Raw genomic sequence first — 21,379 nt, forward strand, 5'->3', positions numbered from 1 at the left:
CTCAGCGGTCTTGTATAAACGAAGAAGCAGACACCACATTGCCACTTGTGGTGTCTGCTTCTTCGTTTATACAAGACCGCTGAGTGCCTCTCATCTTGTTCCTTATATATATATATATATATATATATATATATTTTAGGAAATGTAATTATGAAATTGTAATTGTCATTTTGTTTTTCTATTAGGATTTATTTTGATAAAATTGAATTTAAGTTAAAATTAATCATTGTCAGTAAGTAACACAATTTTCAGTTGTATACCTTATCTTCGTTGCATTGATAATATAAATTGTGTGTGTATGCCCAATGTTTACACTGAAGCTTCGGCTGAACTAATACTTCCCCTAAAATCTCAAAATGAAGAGACCTCCAGTTAATCAGATTGCCATTGTGATCACCAGATGAGACTTTTTGCATGGTTTCTGGTGACAACACATAATCCCACATGTTGACATCGCTTATTTCACCAGAAAAGGACTGCTTAATATCAAACCCACCAGCAAATGAATCTTGCTCCTGCCCCAGAATAATAGATGTTTTAGGATTAATAGTAAACCCTTTGCTTGAAAATCTTCTGGGGTAGAGCTTTCCATTTACCCAAAGCTGGACCACTCCGGTATCAGAGTCCCAAGTTACACAGGTGAATTTCCAGTCTAGAACATCAGGGTCTGTTTTAATCTTGATTTGTTCCTGGCTTATATACACAGCAGTGTAGGATGGTGAGTTTGGAAAGATAAGAAAAGTGTTGTCCTTTCCTGAGCCAGACATTGCCAAGGAAAATAGACTATGATCACTTGTAAGTTCAGTGTATGATCGCAGGCAAACAGTAACTTTCTGCAATGGTTTCTCTATTTCAGGCTTCAAGATCACATGTGCCGTTGCCGTTCGTTTTGGGAAGAGGAAAACTTTGCTGCCCAAATCTAGAAAATAAAATAAATGATATTAAAAAAAAAGATTATAGTTTTGTACCACTGCTTTAATGTATATACTGCAGTGGTTCCCAAACTTTTTTTAATCATAGCACCCTAGAGTATCAGAATTTTTTCACGCAACCCCTAGGAAAAAAAATTATTTGAGAATTTTAGAAAACAATAAGTAAATTATGTTTATGTGTCATTCTTAGTTTCTTTAGTATGTTTCGGGACAATGGCCCTCATTCCGAGTTGATCGGTCGCAAGGCGAATTTAGCAGAGTTACACACGCTAAGCCGCCGCCTACTGGGAGTGAATCTTAGCTTCTTAAAATTGCGACCGATGTATTCGCAATATTGCGATTACTAACTACTTAGCAGTTTCAGAGTAGCTCCAGACTTACTCTGCCTGTGCGATCATTTCAGTGCTTGTCGTTCCTGGTTGACGTCACAAACACACCCAGCGTTCGCCCAGGCACTCCCACCGTTTCCCCGGCCACTCCTGCGTTTTTTCCGGAAACGGTAGCGTTTTCAGCCACACGCCCCTGAAACGCCGTGTTTCCGCCCAGTAACACCCATTTCCTGTCAATCACATTACGATCGCCGGAGCGAGGAAAAAGCCGTGAGTAAAATTACTTTCTTCATAGTAAAGTTACTTGGCGCAGTCGCAGTGCGAACATTGCGCATGCGTACTAAGCGGATTTTCACTGCGATGCGATGAAAAATACCGAGCGAACAACTCGGAATGAGGGCCCATATTTGCTTCTGTTTGTCCTCATATTTTATAGTTGGCAGCCACAAGCATTGGTTTTGTCTATTACTTTGACCAAAAATAGTTTGAATTGCTTCTGGACCACCAATCCAAGGCACCCCTGCTAGTGTCCTGAGGCACCCCAGGGTGCCTAGGCACACAGTTTGGGAACCAATGATATACTGATACATTATAACCCACTATCTTATCTACATGTTAAGGTTTAAAATAAACTTGTTTAAAAAAGCTATGGTCAATATGACCACCAACACATCACCACATATAAGGGGAGATTTATCAGGTCTTGGAGAGAGATAAAGTACCAACCAACAAGCTTCTGTTTTTTTTTTAAATAGCAGAGTTACAAGCTGATTGGTTGGAACGTTATCTCTCTCCACCTTATCTCTCTCCAGGGCTTGATACATCTCACCCATGAACACATGTTCTACATAAAAAACAAAGAAAACACCAGGAAAATACTGAAGAAGAGAAGATATTTATAGTACTTTATGTTAATGTTGTTAAACTAGTTATGTGTAATTGTATTATTAATAAATCAAATATTTGTCGCTTTATTAAATAGTCACTGCAGCACATTAGTATTTCAGCAGTAACAAGACAGTGTTGTAGAATTAGCTTAGCAATATTGTGGCAAAGTGATGTCACAGAATAACAGTATTGCAGCATAGTACTGCTATAGCATAGTTAAATTAACAGAGGGGTTTGATATGCTCGACCGGCGATTGGGATTCCAGCTGTCAGAATACCAACCACGGCATCCCAATGAATAGAATCCAAACAGGGAGTAAATAATTATATTTACCCTCAGACAATACCCCCTAACCCTCCCTCCCTGCAGCCTGAACCTAACCCCCCCCCCCCCCCCAACACACAAACACTGCTTAATCCTAACCCTCCCTGAGGGTGCCTTAACCTAACCCCCCTCCCCACTGCCTAACCTTAACCCTTCCTTCCCTGCAGCCTAATGATCTCTGGGAGTGGCAATAACTAACCTCCCCTCCGGTGGGCAAACACTGACGGCATCCTGACCGCATACCCGGCATAGTAATATCATAGTGTAGCATTATCATATCATAGCAGGATTATAGCATACTACGTGGGAGTCCACAGTTATTGGTCCTTTCTTTATCATAGAATAAAATAAATTCAACTACCAGGCCTTAATTAGTTCTTGAATTAACCAAGTGTGGTGGAGGAATGGAGCTACTACCTGAAGCCAAGGGATTAATCCTTTCATCACATGGGGCAGTCTGTCACTCTGTCACATAACCTTCCCCTGTAGAGGGTAATTCTTGTCCACTGAGATGGAAGCAGACCACTTCAGTTCATCTCTGGATATAAAATCCTCATTATGATGAAGTTGTCCAGGCGGGTGATACACCATATCATTGCTGGGTGATAAATAAAATGAAGGCCAGCATGTAGCAGGTTAATTACCATGTCGTTTCCATCCCAATATATGTATCAGGACTCAGCAGTTGGTGCGCATACACTTACCCACCTGGTGGTCTTGACAGCTAGGATAAGCTCCCTGGTGCTTCCACTTCCAGATGCGAGTTTCCTGCCGTCTCTGTACGGCAATCTTCCCTTGAGTCTCCACGCAATCTGGTGGTCTCCATGTGCTATCCTCTTCCGGTGTGTTCCCGATGGCTCCATACAGTGGGTGCCGCCATCTTGCCCTGATTAGATGATGACTAGTTAGCCAATGGAGGGCCACAATCCAGTCAGTTGAGTCACTTCACCAATGGTAGCTCTGTGATGGGAATAAAAGGGGCTGCTGGGACAGCCACAAATCACCAGTTTCCAGGTCTCCCTGCGATTCTGCATTGGCTCCTGTTTCATCTTCTTCCAGCAACTCATTGACTTTCCTATTTGGATCCAGTATTGGGATCCATAAACAGTTCCAGGACAGTCCAGCATTTGAAGCATAATTGGTTCCAGCATGGTCCAGCATTGAAAAGTGTAACCCGTTCCATCCCAGTCCAGCATTGAGAAACATTACTGGTTCCAGCCCGGTCCAGCATTGAGAACATAGCTGGTTCTAGTAGGGTCCATTATTGAGAAGCATAACTGGTTCCAGTCTCGTCCAGTATTGAAAAGCATATTCAGTTCCAGCCCAGTCCAGCATTGAAAAGCATAACCGGTTCCAGCCCAGTCCAACAGTGAGAAGCATAACAGGTTCTAGCCTGGTCCAGTATTGAGAAGCACAACCAGTTCCAGCTCGGTTCAGTTTCAAGAAGATATCTGGTTCCAGTCTTTTACAGGATTGTTCCAGCCTGGTCCCGTATTGTGAACCATAGCCGGTCCAACCCAGTATCCCAGAAGCTACAACTGTGCCCAGCCCGGCTTCTCAGAAACTACAGCCGGCCAAGTCCGGCATCTCAGAAAACATAAGCGGTTCCAACCCATCTTCCCAGAAGCTACAACTGGTCCCAGCTTCCAACACTCAAGGACCACCCTCAAAGCAGGCCAAAGATCTTTCCCAAATACACAAGTTCTGAAAACCAGTTTGCTCTGCCCAGAAGGATTCGGGTGAAGATCAGATCATAGGTGCAAGTGTTCTGCAAGGTCTAATGTAAAGAATTGAGAGTCAGGAATTTGCTCAACAGAAAGTTATGTAGTTTCTTCAAGAACTCTACATGTGGCTGTACAGCATCCAATCATCCATGGCCAATACAGTTCCCATTACTAGTGCTGCTCCTACTGCTCTGGTGCCAGTCTCTTTTCCTGTCTCCATGCCAGTATCTCACCTTCAGCTACCAATCCTTACCAACTTTAATGGCAACCCAAAACTCTGATAACTTTTCCTGAACCAGTGTGAAATACATTTCAAATTATTGCAGCATAATTTTACAACACTGAGATCTAGAGTGGCGTACTGTATATAGTCTGGTTTCACACTTGATTTGGTTTCCACATTATGGGAACAAGCAGATCTTCTCCTGTCCAATTATTCTGATTTCATTGCTACCTTTCAAAAGATTTTTAGATAAACCTGACAGACCCTCTTCAGCTTCTACAGACATACTCCCTATATTCCAAGGATCCCGTACAGTGGGACAGTATGCAGTCCAGTTCCAGACCTTGGCATCTGAACTTATTGAAACAATAAGGCACTAGTAGCAGCCTTCTGGTCAGGGTTATCTGACAAGATCAAAGAAAAGCTAGCCTCCCATGACCTTCCTGATAAACTGGAGGATTTAATTTAGCTCTGTACCAAAAATGATTTCCATATTCAGGAAAGTTCTGCTGAGAAGTTCATTGGTGATTGATTCTGATCTCGTCCAGTTCCTAGACCTCGTAGTCAATTTTAACCTGGGGAAGAGCTCTGTGCTGCTTCTAATAATTTCCTTAACTTTTTGTCCCCTTCGACTGGGAAACACCTGAACATAACTTGTTCAGGGAGATTCAGGTTGGGAGTACTTGCTCAAATTCTGATTTTGTTCAAACCATGATTTTGAAATATGCTCAAATGTCCCAAGTCCTGACTGCTGTAGTAGACTCTGGAGTAGCGGGTAACTTCCTTACATCTTCAGTCATCCAAAAACTCAATATTCCACACATAACCTACAGTAGATCTGTTGATTTACACAATAATTGTGTGAGGAAGGTATTGATTATCCACACTACTGAACCTGTATAATTGCGTATAGGAGTTCTACACTGAATTCAAATTCCTTTTTATTTCAAAAGCTTCACATGATATTGTCCTCGGTATTCCTTGGCTGTGAGTACACAACCCACAAATAGACTAATCTATCTCAGAAAATACTGCTTGGGATTCTTCCTGCTTCCAGACCTGCCTGTCACGAGTTGTACCTCTATGGGAAGCTAATACTAAAATATCTGTTGAGCTACCTGAGGATTATAAAGAATTAATTGATGTATTTAGTGAGCAAGCGGCTAATGAATTGCCCCTGCATAAAGAGTTGGACTGCGCTGTCAATCTAGTTCTGGAAAAATCACCTCCTAAGGGCAAACATATCCTCTATCAGTTCCAAAAACTATGGCTGAATATTTAAAAGAAAATAGAGATTCTTCTTCGGAAATAAAAAAGATGGTGACCTCCACCCCTACATTGATTACTGGGGACTTAATGACAATTAAAATTCTTATCCTCTTCCACTGATTAAAATGCTTTTTGATCGAGTAAGAAGGGCAACTGTATTTACTAAATTAAACCAACAAGAAGGCGACAAGTGGAAAACTTAATTTAACACCAGAAATGGGCACTTTGATTATCTTTTAATGCCATTCAGTTTATGCAGTGCTCCTGAAATTTTCCAACACTTTGTCAATGAAATCTTCAGAGATATTTTATACACTGTAAGTTCATGGAGGTTTATCTCAATGATATCCTCATCTTTTCTTGTCACTTAGGGGCTCATCTCCAATAGGTCAAAGAAGTTCTCCTCAGACTCCGGGCTAGTCATTTGTATGGAAAATGATCTAAATGTATCTTTAAAGTCCCCTCAATACTCTTAGGTTATATAATATCTGTAACTAATCTACATATGGACCCAGAGAAACTTAATGCAATCTTGAATTGGACCCTCCCGACCTTCTTGAAAGCAATTCAAAGGTTCCTGGGTTTTGGCAATTATTACAGGAAGTTTTTTAGTGAGTTATCTACCTTGGTGGCTCAAATTACAGCCCTTACTAAAAAAAGTGCTCAACACTAGCAATCGTCTGAAGAGGCTTTATCTGCATTTCAACTACTGTAGCAAGCCTTCATTTCCACACCTGTATTACATCAACCAGATATTGACAAGCCCTTCATTCTTGAAGTGGATGCCTCTGCGGCTGGAGTTGAAGCCATTCTCTCCCAATATGCTAAGAACAAAAATTTACATCTATGAGGTTTCTTTTTCTGAAAATTTTCATCTGCAGGGAAAAATTAATCCATCGGCAATCAAGAGCTTTTAGCAATCTAGCTTGCTCTTGAGCAATTGAGTTATCTTTTAGAAGGAGCTAAATTTCCAGTATCTTCACGGACCACAAAACTGTTTGTACTTGAAACCAGCCCAATGCCTCAACCCTCATTAAGCTTGTTGGGCCTTATTCTTCTCACGGTTCAATATTAAAATCACTTTCCGGACAGGATTTCAAAATCACAAAGCATATTGTTGAATTCTTTTGGGTTAACTAAATTAACCATCTTGTTGCTGTGTGGGTTGTTAGGTAAAATTAATGAATTGAAAATGGATTTATAAAAAATCAATTATTATTTATTAAAAAGGCCACGCCCGTATACAGGGGAGAGGGACATCCTCTCCTCCTGGGTTAAATCCTTTTAACAACCAGATACACGTATCAACAATGAGTTTTATATAATACACAGTTACGCCCCTTTTGTATATCCCTCCCATATGATTTCATACCTCAGGAATACAGTGTTAGGCAATATTGTTATGCAATATTATTATGCAATATTAGGACCATTGTCAAGAATACTCAAAGATACTCGTGATATTCAACTGTGTCCATATTAGGAATTACATCTGGACTCTATGAGCTTTTAGAAAGTGCGTATGTGGAATTAATACTTAGCCAACAAAGTTGTTTTTCTCGTCTCTCAGTGTGTAAAAAGTTCAAGATGAATTTGCTATATCATCTAGCTAGAATCAAGATGGATTCTCTTATGCTTCTACTAGTGAATATGAGAACCATTTGCTGCTGTGATTATTGGGTGTATACATAATATACGTACTATCCCGTAGTGCACACACATAACTGTTAGGCCGTCAGCAGGTTGCCTCAGTCCCAGTATTCGACAATATGCTCTGCCCAGATCTTTTCAATTCAAAGAGAAATCCATTTCTTAATAGAATCATCCAATCATTAACCTTATTGCCCCTGCTGGATTTCATAACAGATTTACCTCCCTCTAAGGGACATAACACTATTTAAGTAGTAGTGGATCAATTTTCTAAGATTGCCCACTTCGTCCCACTGTTTGGTCTACCATCAGCTTCTAAACTAGCACAACTCTTCTTCCATGAGATCTTTTGGTCTCTTCTAACAGAGATAGTCTCTGATTGGGGTGTGCAGTTTGTGCAAAGTTTTGTAGAGTCTTGTGCTCAACTGTGCAGGTAAAATAAAAATTGTCTTCTGCGTATCATCCTCAATGAGTAAAACCAGAGAGTGAAGCAAGAACTAAAAACCTGTCCCCTTCCCTGTGCTGAGTTTACTCATAACTTCCATTTCTACTCTGCTACTAATTCTACTCCTTTCTTCACAGTTTATGGTCAACATCTTTGAGTTTCTGATTTCCAGTCCTTGTCTTCAGTTGATGTTCCTGCCGCCTTGCTCAAATTACAGCACTTAGCAAAACTCTGGAAAAAGATTCATCTACAGTATCTCACAAAAAAGCATCAAACCAACATAAAGTCTTTGCAGATCATAAGCAATGGGCAGTGCCTAGTCTAAGGACTGGTAACTGAGTTTGGCTGTCCACTTGAAATCTAATACTCGAGGTACCTGTAATGAAGTTTACATCCAGATTTACTGGGCCATTCCCAATAGTTATCAATCTTGTTGCATATAATTTAAAGTTGGCAACTTTTCTATGAATTCAGATTCTTTTAACACAATAGCTTCTTGCTATGACCACTTGTATTTAATAGATTTCAGCCATTTTCAACTAAAACTCTTGAAGTTCAAACTAGTCAAGGAGAAGAGTTTGAAGTAGAGAAAATCCTGGATTCCCATTTTTCTTATGAACTTTTGCAATTCAGTACCTCATTGATTGCAAAGGTTATGATCCAGAAGAAAGTGCTTGGATCAACTCTTTCAATGTCCTTGGTCCACATTTGATTTTAATTTTCCATGCTAAGTTTCCTAAAAAGCCAAGGAGGTGTGCAGAGACCACCCACAAGAGGGGGTTACTGTCAGGACCCAGCAGCCAGTGCAAACACACCTATCCAGTGGTCTCGGCAGCTTGGATAAGCTCTCTGGTGCCCTTGCTTCCAGCTGTGAGTCTCCTGCAGCCTCTGTGCAGCATTCATTCCTGGCATCTCCCCACAGTCTGGTCATCTCCATGTGGCATCCACTTCTTGTGTGTTCCTGCTGGCTCTTTCCAATGGGCCCCACCATCTTGCCCTGATCAGCTGACTGCAAGTTAGCCAATGGAGGGACACAATTCAGTTGCCTGTGTCACTTCACCAATGGTAGCCCTGCAAGGGGGTTAAAAAAGGACTGATGGGACAGCTGCAACTCACCAGAGCAATGTTGGTCAAACCAAGCATCTTGCGGCTCCAGTTTCCAGGTCTCCCTGTGATTCTGCATTGGCTCCTATTTCAGCTTCTTCCAGTGACCCGGTGACATTCCTATTTGGGTCCAGTATTGGGAAGCATAACCGGTTCCAGCCCAGTCCAACATTGAGAAGCATAACCAGTTCCAGCCTGGTCCAGCATTGAGAAGCATAACAGGTTCCAGCCTGGTACAGCATTAAGAAGCATTACTGGTTCTAAACTGGTCCAGTATTGAGAAGTATATCTGGTTCCAGTCTGGTCCAGCATTGCTCCAGCTTGATCCAGTATTGTGAAGCATAGTTGGTCTCAACTTGGCATCCCAGAAGCTACAACCTGTCCCAGCCCAGAGAATCCCTGTATAATAGTCTAATCTGGTAATTCAGCATTTACCAACCGATTCTTATTCCCATACCACTTTATGCAGAGAAACTACATATGACCGCCCAATTCCAACACCTCAGCACTACCTGCAAAGCAAGCCAAAGATCTCTCCTGCATACACAGGTTCCTGAAACACTGACGATATGTCATCCACTAGATGGCTGCCTTTCTCACAGTTTGATCCAATAAATAGAAAATACTGTATGTTAATTATAGATTGCTAAAAGACAAGCAATTTTAATGTACAAATTTATATATATTGTATAAATGTGAAAGCCCTCATTCAGTCACTCACTCACTCACTCACTCACTCACTCACTCACTTATCACTAATTCTCTTACTTCCCAATATGTTAGGAAGCTGAAATTTAACATAGGTATTCTTCAGGTGGGAAGTAGGAAAACGACGTAATTAGAATTTTAATATACCTCCCCTGAGGGGATGAACAGGGGGTTGACATAATGACGTTATTACTGATGCGTGGCTTGTGTTGCATGAACGATAACTCCCAAACGGACAATCAGATCAAATTTGGATTGCACCTCCTGTGTGTAGAATTTAATAAACTACAAAAATGGTCCTGTCACTTTTTACTGTATCTGCTATGGGTGCTCCTCGGGTAACGCTAAGAACTATGGATTAATATTTACTTAAAATGTCTCAAATTTACATCTCTATAGATTTACCAAATTTTTAACACTCATTTATATTTACAACCATGAAAATCAAAAACTCCTGTGCAAAGAATGGGTAGTAGAACAGCTAGTGAGCAAATAAAACATACACTTTGAGATCACAAATGGTAGACATTACTTCCTACTAGACAATGATGTGAAAAGTTATATCAAGAAAACTCAAACAGATGGAGATGTAACCCGTGTTATCATCCAGCAAGTTCTAGACATGTGCCCACGGTATAAGAAGCAATTATGCAAGAACACACTACTCTCTAATACATTTCTATTTAAATTGTCTTTTTTCAATGTGAGTGGTGTGGATTTATCTGGAGGCAACCTCCTGCTGTTCCATTTCTCATGATAGCGGATAAAGTAGTACAGTAGTTGTGGTGAAGTCCTTCAGATTCCTGGGTTCTGTCGTTTCCAGGGATCTTAAGTGGGGGATCAATATTACAGCAGAGGCTGTACTTCTTACGGCAACTTAAGAATTCTGGTTTGCCGCAGGGATTGTTGATTCTCTTTTATACTTGATTAGGAAATTATTAGGAACTTGATTATGGTCAGGAAATGTGCGGGTAATATTATAGGAGATAACCTGCATACTGCCAACGATCTGTTTCAATTATTGCCATCTGGCAGACGTTTTAGATCATGACTGGTGTGAACCACAAGGCACAGGAATAGTTTCTTCCCTCAGGCTATCACATTGCTAAATAAATGAGATTTGTAGGTTTATTGGGGTTATAGACTACATTAAATTTTAATTATGAATATATGTTTTTATATATGTTTTTATGTCTAATGTGTTTTTTACCTTTTTCTATGTGTCTTTTGGGGAGATGTGGCATATCAGAACTGAATACATTGTATTTGTGTATACTTGGCCAATAAAGCTGATTTTAATTCTGATAAATTTATAATCAATCTATGATACACATTCACTTTTCATGTTTAATGAACCAGTTTTCTGGAAATTCATGTGAACTGACGGTGGATGAACTAATTAGTTGGGATCACTTAAGTTGACGGTCATTAGGTTGACCACTATTGGTCAACATGCATTAGGCCGAAAAGGTCGACATGAGTTTTTCACAATTTTTTCATTTTTTGAACTTTTTCATACTTTACAATCCACGTAGACTACAATTGGGAATAGTAACCTGTGCCGAGCGCAGCGGTAACGGAGCGAAGCATGGCGAGTAAAGCAAGCCATGCGAGGACAATGGTGCACTAATTGGGTTTCCTGTTCACTTTATGAAGAAAACTACACAAATTGTAAAAAAAACCTCATGTCGACTTTTTTCCCGCGTCGACCTTTTCCATGTCGACCTGAGGCACACGTCGACCTTTTCTGGGTGTTGACCTACTAATAGTCGACCTAAATAGGGTCGATCCAACAATCCCATTTTGATTAGTTTTGGGTATTTCAACTGGGTGTAGTATGGTATGCCGGTGCTCGGGCTCCCGGCGACCAGCATACCGGCGCCGGGAGCCCGACCGGCGGCATACCGACAGCGTGGCGAGCGCAAAGGATCCCCTTGCGGGCTCGCTGCGCTCGCCACGCTACGGGCATGGTGGCGCGCTATGCACGCCACACTATTTTATTCTCCCTCCAGGGGGGTCGTGGTCCCCCACGAGGGAGAATAGTTGTCGTATGCTGGGTGTCGGGATTCCGGCGCCGGCATACAGAAGACCACCCTTTCAACTGGCTACTTTATCCATATCATCTGAAATCAGCTCGATCTCAGCATATGCTCACCTGTGAATAGCCCACAATCCAACCTACTGTACATGTCCACGCAGTTGCGTAAGTTCGCCCCAATTGCCCGGAGGCAAGTTCATACCAGTTGCCCCCCCCCCTTATATTTAGATAAATATATGTATCTATGTATGTATGTGTGCATGTGTGTGTGTGTGTGTGTGTGTGTGTGTGTGTGTGTGTGTGTGTGTGTGTGTGGAGTGTTCTGAATTTTTTTTATATATTGTATATATAGTTTATATACATTTCATTGTCTTTTATTTTAAATCACACATTTCTTAGCAGTCATACCCAGGATTAGAACCCACTGACAGCAGACACTTTACTGATGGAGCTATTTGCTCCAGTACAAGAAGCATGAGAATTGTAACTATATGAAGTTATGTGTAATTGTCAGAGAAGTAACTTCAAATAGTGAAAAGATAGCGGCAGCCATCAATTAATTTATTTCAATAGTGTCACAGAATGGGAGGAGAAGAGCCCCCCTTCAGAGCTGGAGCCCGGCGGCAGATGACTCCGTTGCCTCCCAGAGTTCTGCCTCTGTGTCCACGACAAGCCCATGGCGCACATATCCTGAATGTTCCACTGCCTCACAGTTATACTCATTTAGCCACGAAGTGAGATGCAGCTGATATGCATATGACTGATTTGTCTGCAGTTGCTCACAGTTACGTTTGTATGCTCCAACACATGCACCTTTACTAATATCGATATCCAGCTACAAAGTGGACTTGTATTCAACTCTAAATCAGCCCTCCACCAATTTCTGCTCATAGAGTGTAATTGAAACATACCATACCTTGCTGTGCAACAGATCCTGTGATAAACACCAACAGCATAACATATAGCGCCATGTTCCTGCATAAAAAACATACAAATTTAGTAAATATAGTTTGCTTCTCTGTTTGTCATCCCAGCTAAAATGGACAGGTATGGTGCGATTTGAAAACTCTCCCCACACCCTATTAGTATTTAATAAGACTATTTGGCTAATAGTGTTGCATCTGCTGGTTATCAAGGATGCCATGAAAATATCTAGACCCTGGTACTCTAAAGGGGAATGACCAGTTGGGGAATGGGATTATTCCATTGGGCATATTGAGCCACTATGGAGAGTCAAAGACACAGCTAAGTGACACCAAATGCTGGATAGGACATGGAGTCCTTAGCTGGGTAAAACAGAGTACTTTGTGCCTGAACCCACCCTCTCGGCCACCCAAGAAAGTTATACAGCAGTTCAAATCACAGAATATGTTTAACAATCCAGATCAAGGAGGTTTGTTTTTTGTACAAGACAGCCTAGGTCCCCCACTACTGTCAGGCAGAGCCTAAGTTGCCTAAGGGTCATCTGCTTCTGTTTTAACTTAAAACAACAGTATATAGATAGATTTAGAGGAATTATGAATCATATTTAAAAGAAAATTCACATCTTATATAAACTTGTCCCATTCTGACATGAACATGGATTTCTCAAGTGTTTCCTAAATTCCAAAATTAAATTCTTCACCCTGTAATCCTTTTTCAAAAATGCCCCATGGTAACATTACATTTCTCAAATGTAAGTGGAAATAGTGTAAGGGTAATACACTATTGTATGAAATTTGTCTTTTAAGAATGATCAATCTTAAGAAAGAAATGCCATACTTTGGAATAATCTCCTATATATTAGCCCAGATCTGTGACTCTGTGCCTCATTTCCTAACGCTGGGCGGAGTCACAATGCTGGGTGGAGTCACAATGCTGGGCGGAGTCGGGCGGGATGCACTAACTTCTCCCACTGTGGTATTTGACTTAACGCATCCTGTGTGTTCTCCTTGGTAATGGGATGCCCGTAGATTTCTCCTCACTGCGCTTCCGCCTCATCACCACTGTGGCCATTCAGTCCTGAACTCTCCGTAGTGGTTGATCAGCGCTGCGCTCCCCCTGTCAGTCGCGCATGCGCACTTGTCTCTGCTGTATGCCATAACCAGGGTGCGCATGCACGACTGACAGGGGGAGAGCAGCGCTGATCACCCGCTACGGAGAGTTCAGCACTTCGTGGCCGCAGCGGTGATGAGGTAGAAGCGCAGTGAGAAGAAAACTACGGGCAGCTGTGGGCAGTGGGTCGCGATCCTATTAACGAGGAGACCACATAGGATGCAATAAGCCAGATACCGCAGCGGGAGAGGTTAGTACATCCTGCCCCCTGGGTCATAGAGTCACAGATCTGCCCAAATATATAGGAGAGGTGGCTGGATGCACGCCATGATCCTTTTACTTTCTGGTAAGTAGTTGATGCACCTAAGACGCAGAGGTCGCGCTCCCTGCCTGACCACACGCTGCTGTGACTATTTCCAATCTGAACCAAACAACCACCCCTCCCGCACCCACCCCTCCCCCACCCACAGCACCCCCGCACCTGCACCTCCCCCACCCCGTGGCAACCCCGCACCCGCCCCATCCCCCACCCATGGCACCCCCACACACGCCCTCCTCCATCCGCGGCACCACCGTGCCCAACCCTCCCCTACCCATGGCACCCACGTGCATGCTGTTAGGGCTGGCAAGCACGGTATATTTCTGGGCAAACCACTAAAAGAGTTAAAGGGAGGAATTCAAATATTATTGCCCCTGATCTTTTGTTTAATGTGCCTGGAGATCAGTGACGTGCGGTGAGGTAAATGCCTGGGGAGGCACTGGCTAAACTGAGCAGCAGCACATGTATATAAACAGCGATGGGGAAGTTATTTTCCGTTACAGCCAGAGGTTTCCTAGAAGCTATGACAGGAGGTGTTATACTAGGGGCCTTATTCAGCATTGTTGCAGTTTTGCTAAAATAGCAATACTGCAACTTCTATCACTTCAATGCTGGGGGCCGCCCCCAGCACAGGTCAAGGCCACCCAACATGCTAATGGCGGGCACCGATGTTATCGCAATTCAATTGTGAAGAATGCAACTCTGAATAAGTGAAGCCACCCTGCCTCCACATGGCTGCAAATGCTCTAAAGGCCCGTACACACTGGTCGATATATCGGCCAGTGTGTACGGCCGATACGTCTGTGAACTCCGTCGTTCACAGACGTATCGCGTCGGCCGCGCAGCACAGCTGACGGACAATATATCTAATGATATATTGGCGCGTCGCTGTGTGTGTACGGGGCGGTCGTCCGACCGCCCGTACACATGCTGCGGCGGCCGGCGGTGATTGACAGCTGAACTGGGCGGGCGGGCGCCCGCCCAATTCATGACGTCAGTCCCCCGACGAATCGGGCAGTGTGTATGCACAGCACACTGCCCGATCCGTACATAGATATATCTGCAGATCAATTGATCTGCAGATATATCTATTAGTGTGTACCCACCTTAAGAGCTGAACTTGCAGCAGCTCCCAAATCCTCTGCCCTTCCCCCGGAATCCTGCTTGTGCAGGAGCTATAAAAAAAAAACCCAGTGCAATAAATATAAAACCATGACAGTATGACAGCACTATTTGTGGAATTAATGGGGCATTAATTGTAATGTTTAATTTTTATGACTCTTTTAGGGTCTTGGCAATTAAAAAAAAAGACCATCATCCTAAAGTATTATTAATCTACATCTACTATTGTTTCATTTATTGCACCCTCTGTACAGTTTGTTCACATGTCCCTGCACTTACTGTACTTGCAGCAGTAGATGGATATATCACTATCACCCACTTCAATATAAAGAGACACAGTACCATTGTACCTCAGGGAAATGGATACCTAGCAACAGTGCCGTAACTAGACATTTTAGCGCTGTGTGCAAGAAACTGTATCAGAGCCCCCCACCCCAATTCATATAACAGTGCACAGTAGTCTCCATTATTCAAATTACGCATCACAGTAGCACCACTACACCAGGTAGAGCCCCTTTTACACATTACGGCGGACAGATTCCCCTTTTTACACATTACGGCAGACAGCGTCCCCTTTTTACACATTACGGCAGACAGCGTCCCCTTTTTACACATTACGGCAGGCAGCGTCCCCTTAATACACATTACAGCAGACAGTCCCCTTTTTTTTTTACACATTACGGCAGACAGCGTCCCCTTTTTACACATTACGGCAGACAGCGTCCCCTTTTTTACACATAACGGCAGACAGCGTCCCCTTTTTACACATAACGGCAGACAGCGTCCCATTTTTACACATTACGGCAGACAGCGCCCCCTTTTTACACATAATGGCAGACAGCGTCCCATTTTTACACATTACGGTAGACAGCGTCCCCTTTTTACACATAACGGCAGACAGCGTCCCCTTTTTACACATAACGGCAACAGAGTCACTCTTTTACACATTACGGCGGACAGATTCCCCTTTTTACACATTACGGCAGGCAGCGTCCCCTTTTTACACATCACAGCAGACAGTCCCCTTTTTTTTTACACATTACGGCAGACAGCGTCCCCTTTTTACACATTACGGCAGACAGCGTCCCCTTTTTTACACATAACGGCAGACAGCGTCCCATTTTTACACATTACAGCAGACAGCGCCCCCTTTTTACACATAACGGCAGACAGCGTCCCCCTTTTTACACATTACGGCAGACAGCGTCCCCTTTTTTACACATTACGGCAGACAGCGTCCCCTTTTTTTACACATTACGGCAGACAGCGTCCCCATTTTACACATTACGGCAGACAGCGTCCCCATTTTACACATTAAGGCAGCCGGTCCCCCTTTTTACAGATTGTGGCAGACAGACAGGATAGATAGATAGATAGATAGATAGATAGATAGATAGATAGATAGATAGATAGATAGATAGATACCCTCAATGTGCAGGGTAAAGAAGTAACCTATAGGGCAATATGTGTTTTTTGCTCCTAGCAACCCTGCAATCACCTGTTCTGTGGTCATCTGGTGCATGTGAGCAGACAAATGCAGCCGTCCTCTCTCCACTTCCGAGTTCCGTGCACAACACATTGGCCCTCATTCCGAGTTGTTCGCTCGGTATTTTTCATCGCATCGCAGTGAAAATCCGCTTAGTACGCATGCGCAATGTTCGCACTGCGACTGCGCCAAGTAACTTTACTATGAAGAAAGTATTTTTACTCACGGCTTTTTCTTCGCTCCGGCGATCGTAATGTGATTGACAGGAAATGGGTGTTACTGGGCGGAAACACGGCGTTTCAGGGGCGTGTGGCTGAAAACGCTACCGTTTCCGGAAAAAACGCAGGAGTGGCCGGAGAAACGGTGGGAGTGCCTGGGCGAACGCTGGGTGTGTTTGTGACGTCAACCAGGAACGACAAGCACTGAACTGATCGCACAGGCAGAGTAAGTCTGAAGCTACTCTGAAACTGCTAAGTAGTTAGTAATCGCAATATTGCGAATACATCGGTCGCAATTTTAAGAAGCTAAGATTCACTCCCAGTAGGCGGCGGCTTAGCGTGTGTAACTCTGCTAAATTCGCCTTGCGACCGATCAACTCGGAATGAGGGCCCTTAGCCGATGACAGCCCAATCAATCATTCAAAAGAGCTGATCGCTGGTAGTAAAATAGAGATAAGGGAAAGGACGCGACCTAAGCCAAGCCAGTTCAGTGCAGGATTGTGGAGAGAGCGAACAGCACTTTTGAATGATTACGCTGTCCGTCGGCTGCTGCTGTGTTGTGCATCGAACTAGGAAGTGGTGGGAGGAGGGCTGCGTTATCTCAGAGGTAATGAAGGACGGACTCTGCTAGAGGGGGCGTTCGTTTAATTCGTAGAGTATACTATGCCATAAATGCATCTGGGCGAGGGAGGGTGGGAGGAGTGGGGGGGCAGGCATCTGACCCTCTGCCCGTTCGTTCCAGCCCACCCCCTGCCGCTGTCCAATGATTGACAGGGGTGTACCTTGATGTGAGCTAAAGGCACAGCCCCTGTCAATGAGGCAATTGTGCTGGTGCCGCTTTCCACTAGTTTTTCAATGGGCTTTTCCAGCCCGCGATTTGGCCCCGCCCCCTGCCCGCCCCCCTCTTCAGACACTTTGTTATTGTCACTGGCGCTGCCTCCCATAGAGATTTAGAGGCATTCTCAGGTTAAAAATGATTAAAATAATACAAAGTAGTGTTATTAGTATCTTCTTTGTATTATTGTAATCATTATGGCAGGGGAGGCACTGCCTCCCCTGCCTCCCCTGACTGCACGTCCCTGCGTGGAGATTGCAGAGGGCAATATTCATTTGATGCCTCCTATCGCGCTGATCGCGCCCATTAGTGTCAGGTTTAGCTGTGTAAAGCAGCTAAATCTGACTAAACTAATAGGTGTGATGGGGAAAGGTGATGCTTGGATGCCCAAGTTGATCACTTTTCACACGTTTCAGCTTGCACACCCCCCCCCCCGAGCTGAAATGCAGACGCCATGAAGATTTAAATCCTGCCCACTGTCTTAAAATATCTATTGGTAGAGATCTATACATGCTGTGGTAAAAATAAACCTACCTCCTGTGCGCAATGAGCTGCAAAGATCCTAGTTACCCTAAAGTGTGTCACCATCCTCACAACATATAATCACTACATGCAAAACAATATTCTGTAGGTGACTTTGGTTCAGCACTCAAAAACGTATTCCAACATTTATACCACACTGGTAGTCTATATAAAAGTTCATGTCATGCAAAAGAGGGGAAGTATGTCACAATTTCTCACATACACCTCATACTTTCCTCAAGAAAGAGAAAAGAATTTGTCATGGTCGTCAACACAAAGAAAAGTGTAACACTCTCTCACTCACATACAGGAGTCTTGGATCCATTGCATGTAGACAATTTTATCAGGTATCCTTTTACTTTTCTTGAAGAAACCATGAGGTGGGCATCGGAAATTGTGTCATATACAGTATCCCCTCTTTTTGGTATTTTTTGAGTGCTGAGCCAGAGTTACCTGTTTTTCCTGTAAACAACTATACTTATTTGAGGGTTTTTGGAATAAAATTGACTAATTTTAGGGAGTAGGACAATCTGTTACACAATAGGGTCTGTTTGTTAACTACCATCAAAAAATAAAAAGGTTTATTAATCTTGATTTATGTAGGTATGACAACTCTGTATGAACACACCTAAACTAATATCCACACACTACAACAATTAATGAACGTTTGCTGGTGAAGACAAATATCTCTAACAAGAAATCAGACCATGAATATATATAAATAAATAAAAAAAACACAAGACAACAAAAGAACAACAGCAAAAAATAAAAACTAAAGGTTTTCCAGAACTCAAAAATCCTGAACTAATATATCCAATTCTTATACATTGTATCATAGTTTCCAAAAATGTCATATATCCATAGCTACTGTCTCAGCTATATTTTGCTTAGTGCTTGTTTGCTGAAAACCAAAGGAAGCTTAAATTAATTAATTAATCTTAAATTAGTTTTGTCAATGGTTACCTGTTTTCCTGCTTATGTTGCTGGTGTAAATACAAGGCTCTTTGCAGTTCTGCGTGAAGACAACACAAGTGGTTTGGTTATATACTGTAGACTAAACGTTGTCCGTGCCAAAAATGATTTAGTGTTGCAACAGACTTCCCAGAATAGTCAGTTAAGCTGGTATAGAAAACAAACATAATTACCATTTATTTGGTTTACAGATTACAAATACAGTATCCAAAACAAAGATATATGAGTTTACTTAAATGTAATAAGATGTTTTACTAGTGAACTTTTTTCCATGTAATGTGAGTTTTCTGCCTTATGGTTTATTGATACTTTAAACACTTTGAATAAATACTAGCTGGCTATTTTAGTAGCCACAGTATTAATGCAAATTGAATGTAGAATACCTTGTTGTGTTTGAAGTAGTTGTACATATTACACCCATATTAGCCTCATTATTTATAGTAGTATAAATACTCTGCGCTCTCCTCCCCTAACACACAGGACAGCAGCGCGGTAAGCAGCAGGGGAAGGGGAGGGCACTGTGAGGACATGTTTACCTGGCACTGGGGGCATACTGTATCTGATACTGTGGGGACATATGTATCTGGCACTGGGGGCATCTCTGTATCTGGCACTGGGGGCATATCTGGCACTCTGGCGGCATCTCTGTATCTGGCACTGGGGGCATATCTGGCACTGGGGGGGCATGTGTATCTGGCACTGGGGGCATTTCTGTATCTGGCACTGGGGGCATACTGTATCTGATACTGTGGGGACATATGTATCTGGCAATGGGGGGACATATGTATCTGGCACTGGGGACATATCTGGCACTCTGGCGGCATCTCTGTATCTGGCACTGGGGGCATATCTGGCACTGGGGGGCATGTGTATCTGGCACTGGGGGCATTTCAGTATCTGGCACTGGGGGCATATTTGGCACTGGGGGCATCTCTGTATCTGGCACTGGGGGCATATCTGGCACTGGGGGTATATCTGGCACTGTGGGGGCATTTCTGTATCTTGCACTGGGGGTACATGTGTATCTGGCACTGGGGGCATTTCTGTTTCTGGCACTGGGGGCATATCTGGCACTGTGGGGACATCTGTATCTGGCACTGGGGGCATCTCTGTATCTGGCACTGGGGGCAATTGTGTATCTGGCACTGTGGGGCAATGTGTATCTAGCACTGTGGGGCAATGTGTATCTGGAACTGTGGGGAAATGTGTATCTGGCACTGTGGGGCAATGTATATCTGGCACTGTGGGGCAATGTATATCTGGCACTGTGGGGCAACATATATCTGGCACTATTGGGGTCATATGTGTATCTGCCCCCCATATGTGTATCACGCCCCTATTTTCATTGGCTACGCCCCATGTGGCATTTGGCAACACCCATTTTTTGGCACGCGCACACAGTACCTGTAAGACATTTTTCTACTTGCACCACTGCCTGCGACCCCCCCCCCCCCCTCCCCGTTCGCACTGAGCTAGAAATAACTCAGTCTGTATGGTATTGTTGCGGGTATTTGTCAGTGTGCTGATGGGATACCAGGGGGGCTCAAAGTACCCACCATCTCTGTTTGTATGAGCCTTTACTATGAGGCATTACTGTAGACAAATGACATGGCCTATGTGGGCACTGCTAATAGGTAGTGTAGGACTGCTGATATCAGAGAAGCCTTGACGTGTCTCAGAAGCTTCCCATGTATTTGCAAATTCATGTAACAAATATCTCTAAAATTCTATCACCAGATAGGTTCAGGTATTGTTGCGGGTATTAGTCATTGTGCTGTGGGGATACCAGGGGAGGAAAAAGGACCCCCCTCTCTGTTTGCTGTGACCCCTCCTCTTTCTAGCACCTGATAAGTATTTCCAGAATGATTGAGCAGCTACCACTGTGTTTGTTTGCATGTGTGAGAAGACATTGAATGAGAGCAGCATTTGGAAGGCATGCTGATCCTTGTAGTGCTAATGGGAGCTCTTACAGGTGGCTCTCAGGTAAGCTAGCCCTCAATCTGGATGTAGTTTTGTATGAGCTTTTATCATGAGGCCTTACTGTAGACAAATCACATGGCCCTATGTGGGCTCTGCTATTAGGTTGTGTAGGACTGCTGGTATCAGAGAACACTTAACGCAGCTCAGCAGCAACCCATGTATTTGCAAATCCATGTAACAAATATCTCTTAAATTCTATTACCAGATAGGTTCAGGTGTTGTGAGAGTATTAGTCAGTGTGCTGGGGGATACAAGG

At 43.2% G+C, this 21,379-nt stretch overlaps 1 protein-coding gene across 1 annotated transcript; it reads right to left on the reverse strand.

Annotated features, from left to right (window-relative positions):
- Positions 1–168: 168 nt before the first annotated feature.
- Positions 169–19,220, reverse strand: LOC134980500 (C-reactive protein-like). The gene is made up of 3 exons (XM_063947350.1): positions 19,135–19,220; positions 12,552–12,610; positions 169–919 (listed from the first exon to the last, which is right to left on the reverse strand). Exons 2-3 carry the CDS (start codon positions 12,604–12,606, stop codon positions 249–251), a joined length of 726 nt encoding a protein of 241 aa, XP_063803420.1. The 5' UTR covers positions 12,607–12,610; positions 19,135–19,220; the 3' UTR covers positions 169–248.
- Positions 19,221–21,379: the final 2,159 nt, after the last annotated feature.

The sequence above is a fragment of the Pseudophryne corroboree genome, chromosome 12 (assembly GCF_028390025.1).
Source record: "Pseudophryne corroboree isolate aPseCor3 chromosome 12, aPseCor3.hap2, whole genome shotgun sequence".
Lineage (NCBI taxonomy): Eukaryota > Metazoa > Chordata > Amphibia > Anura > Myobatrachidae > Pseudophryne > Pseudophryne corroboree.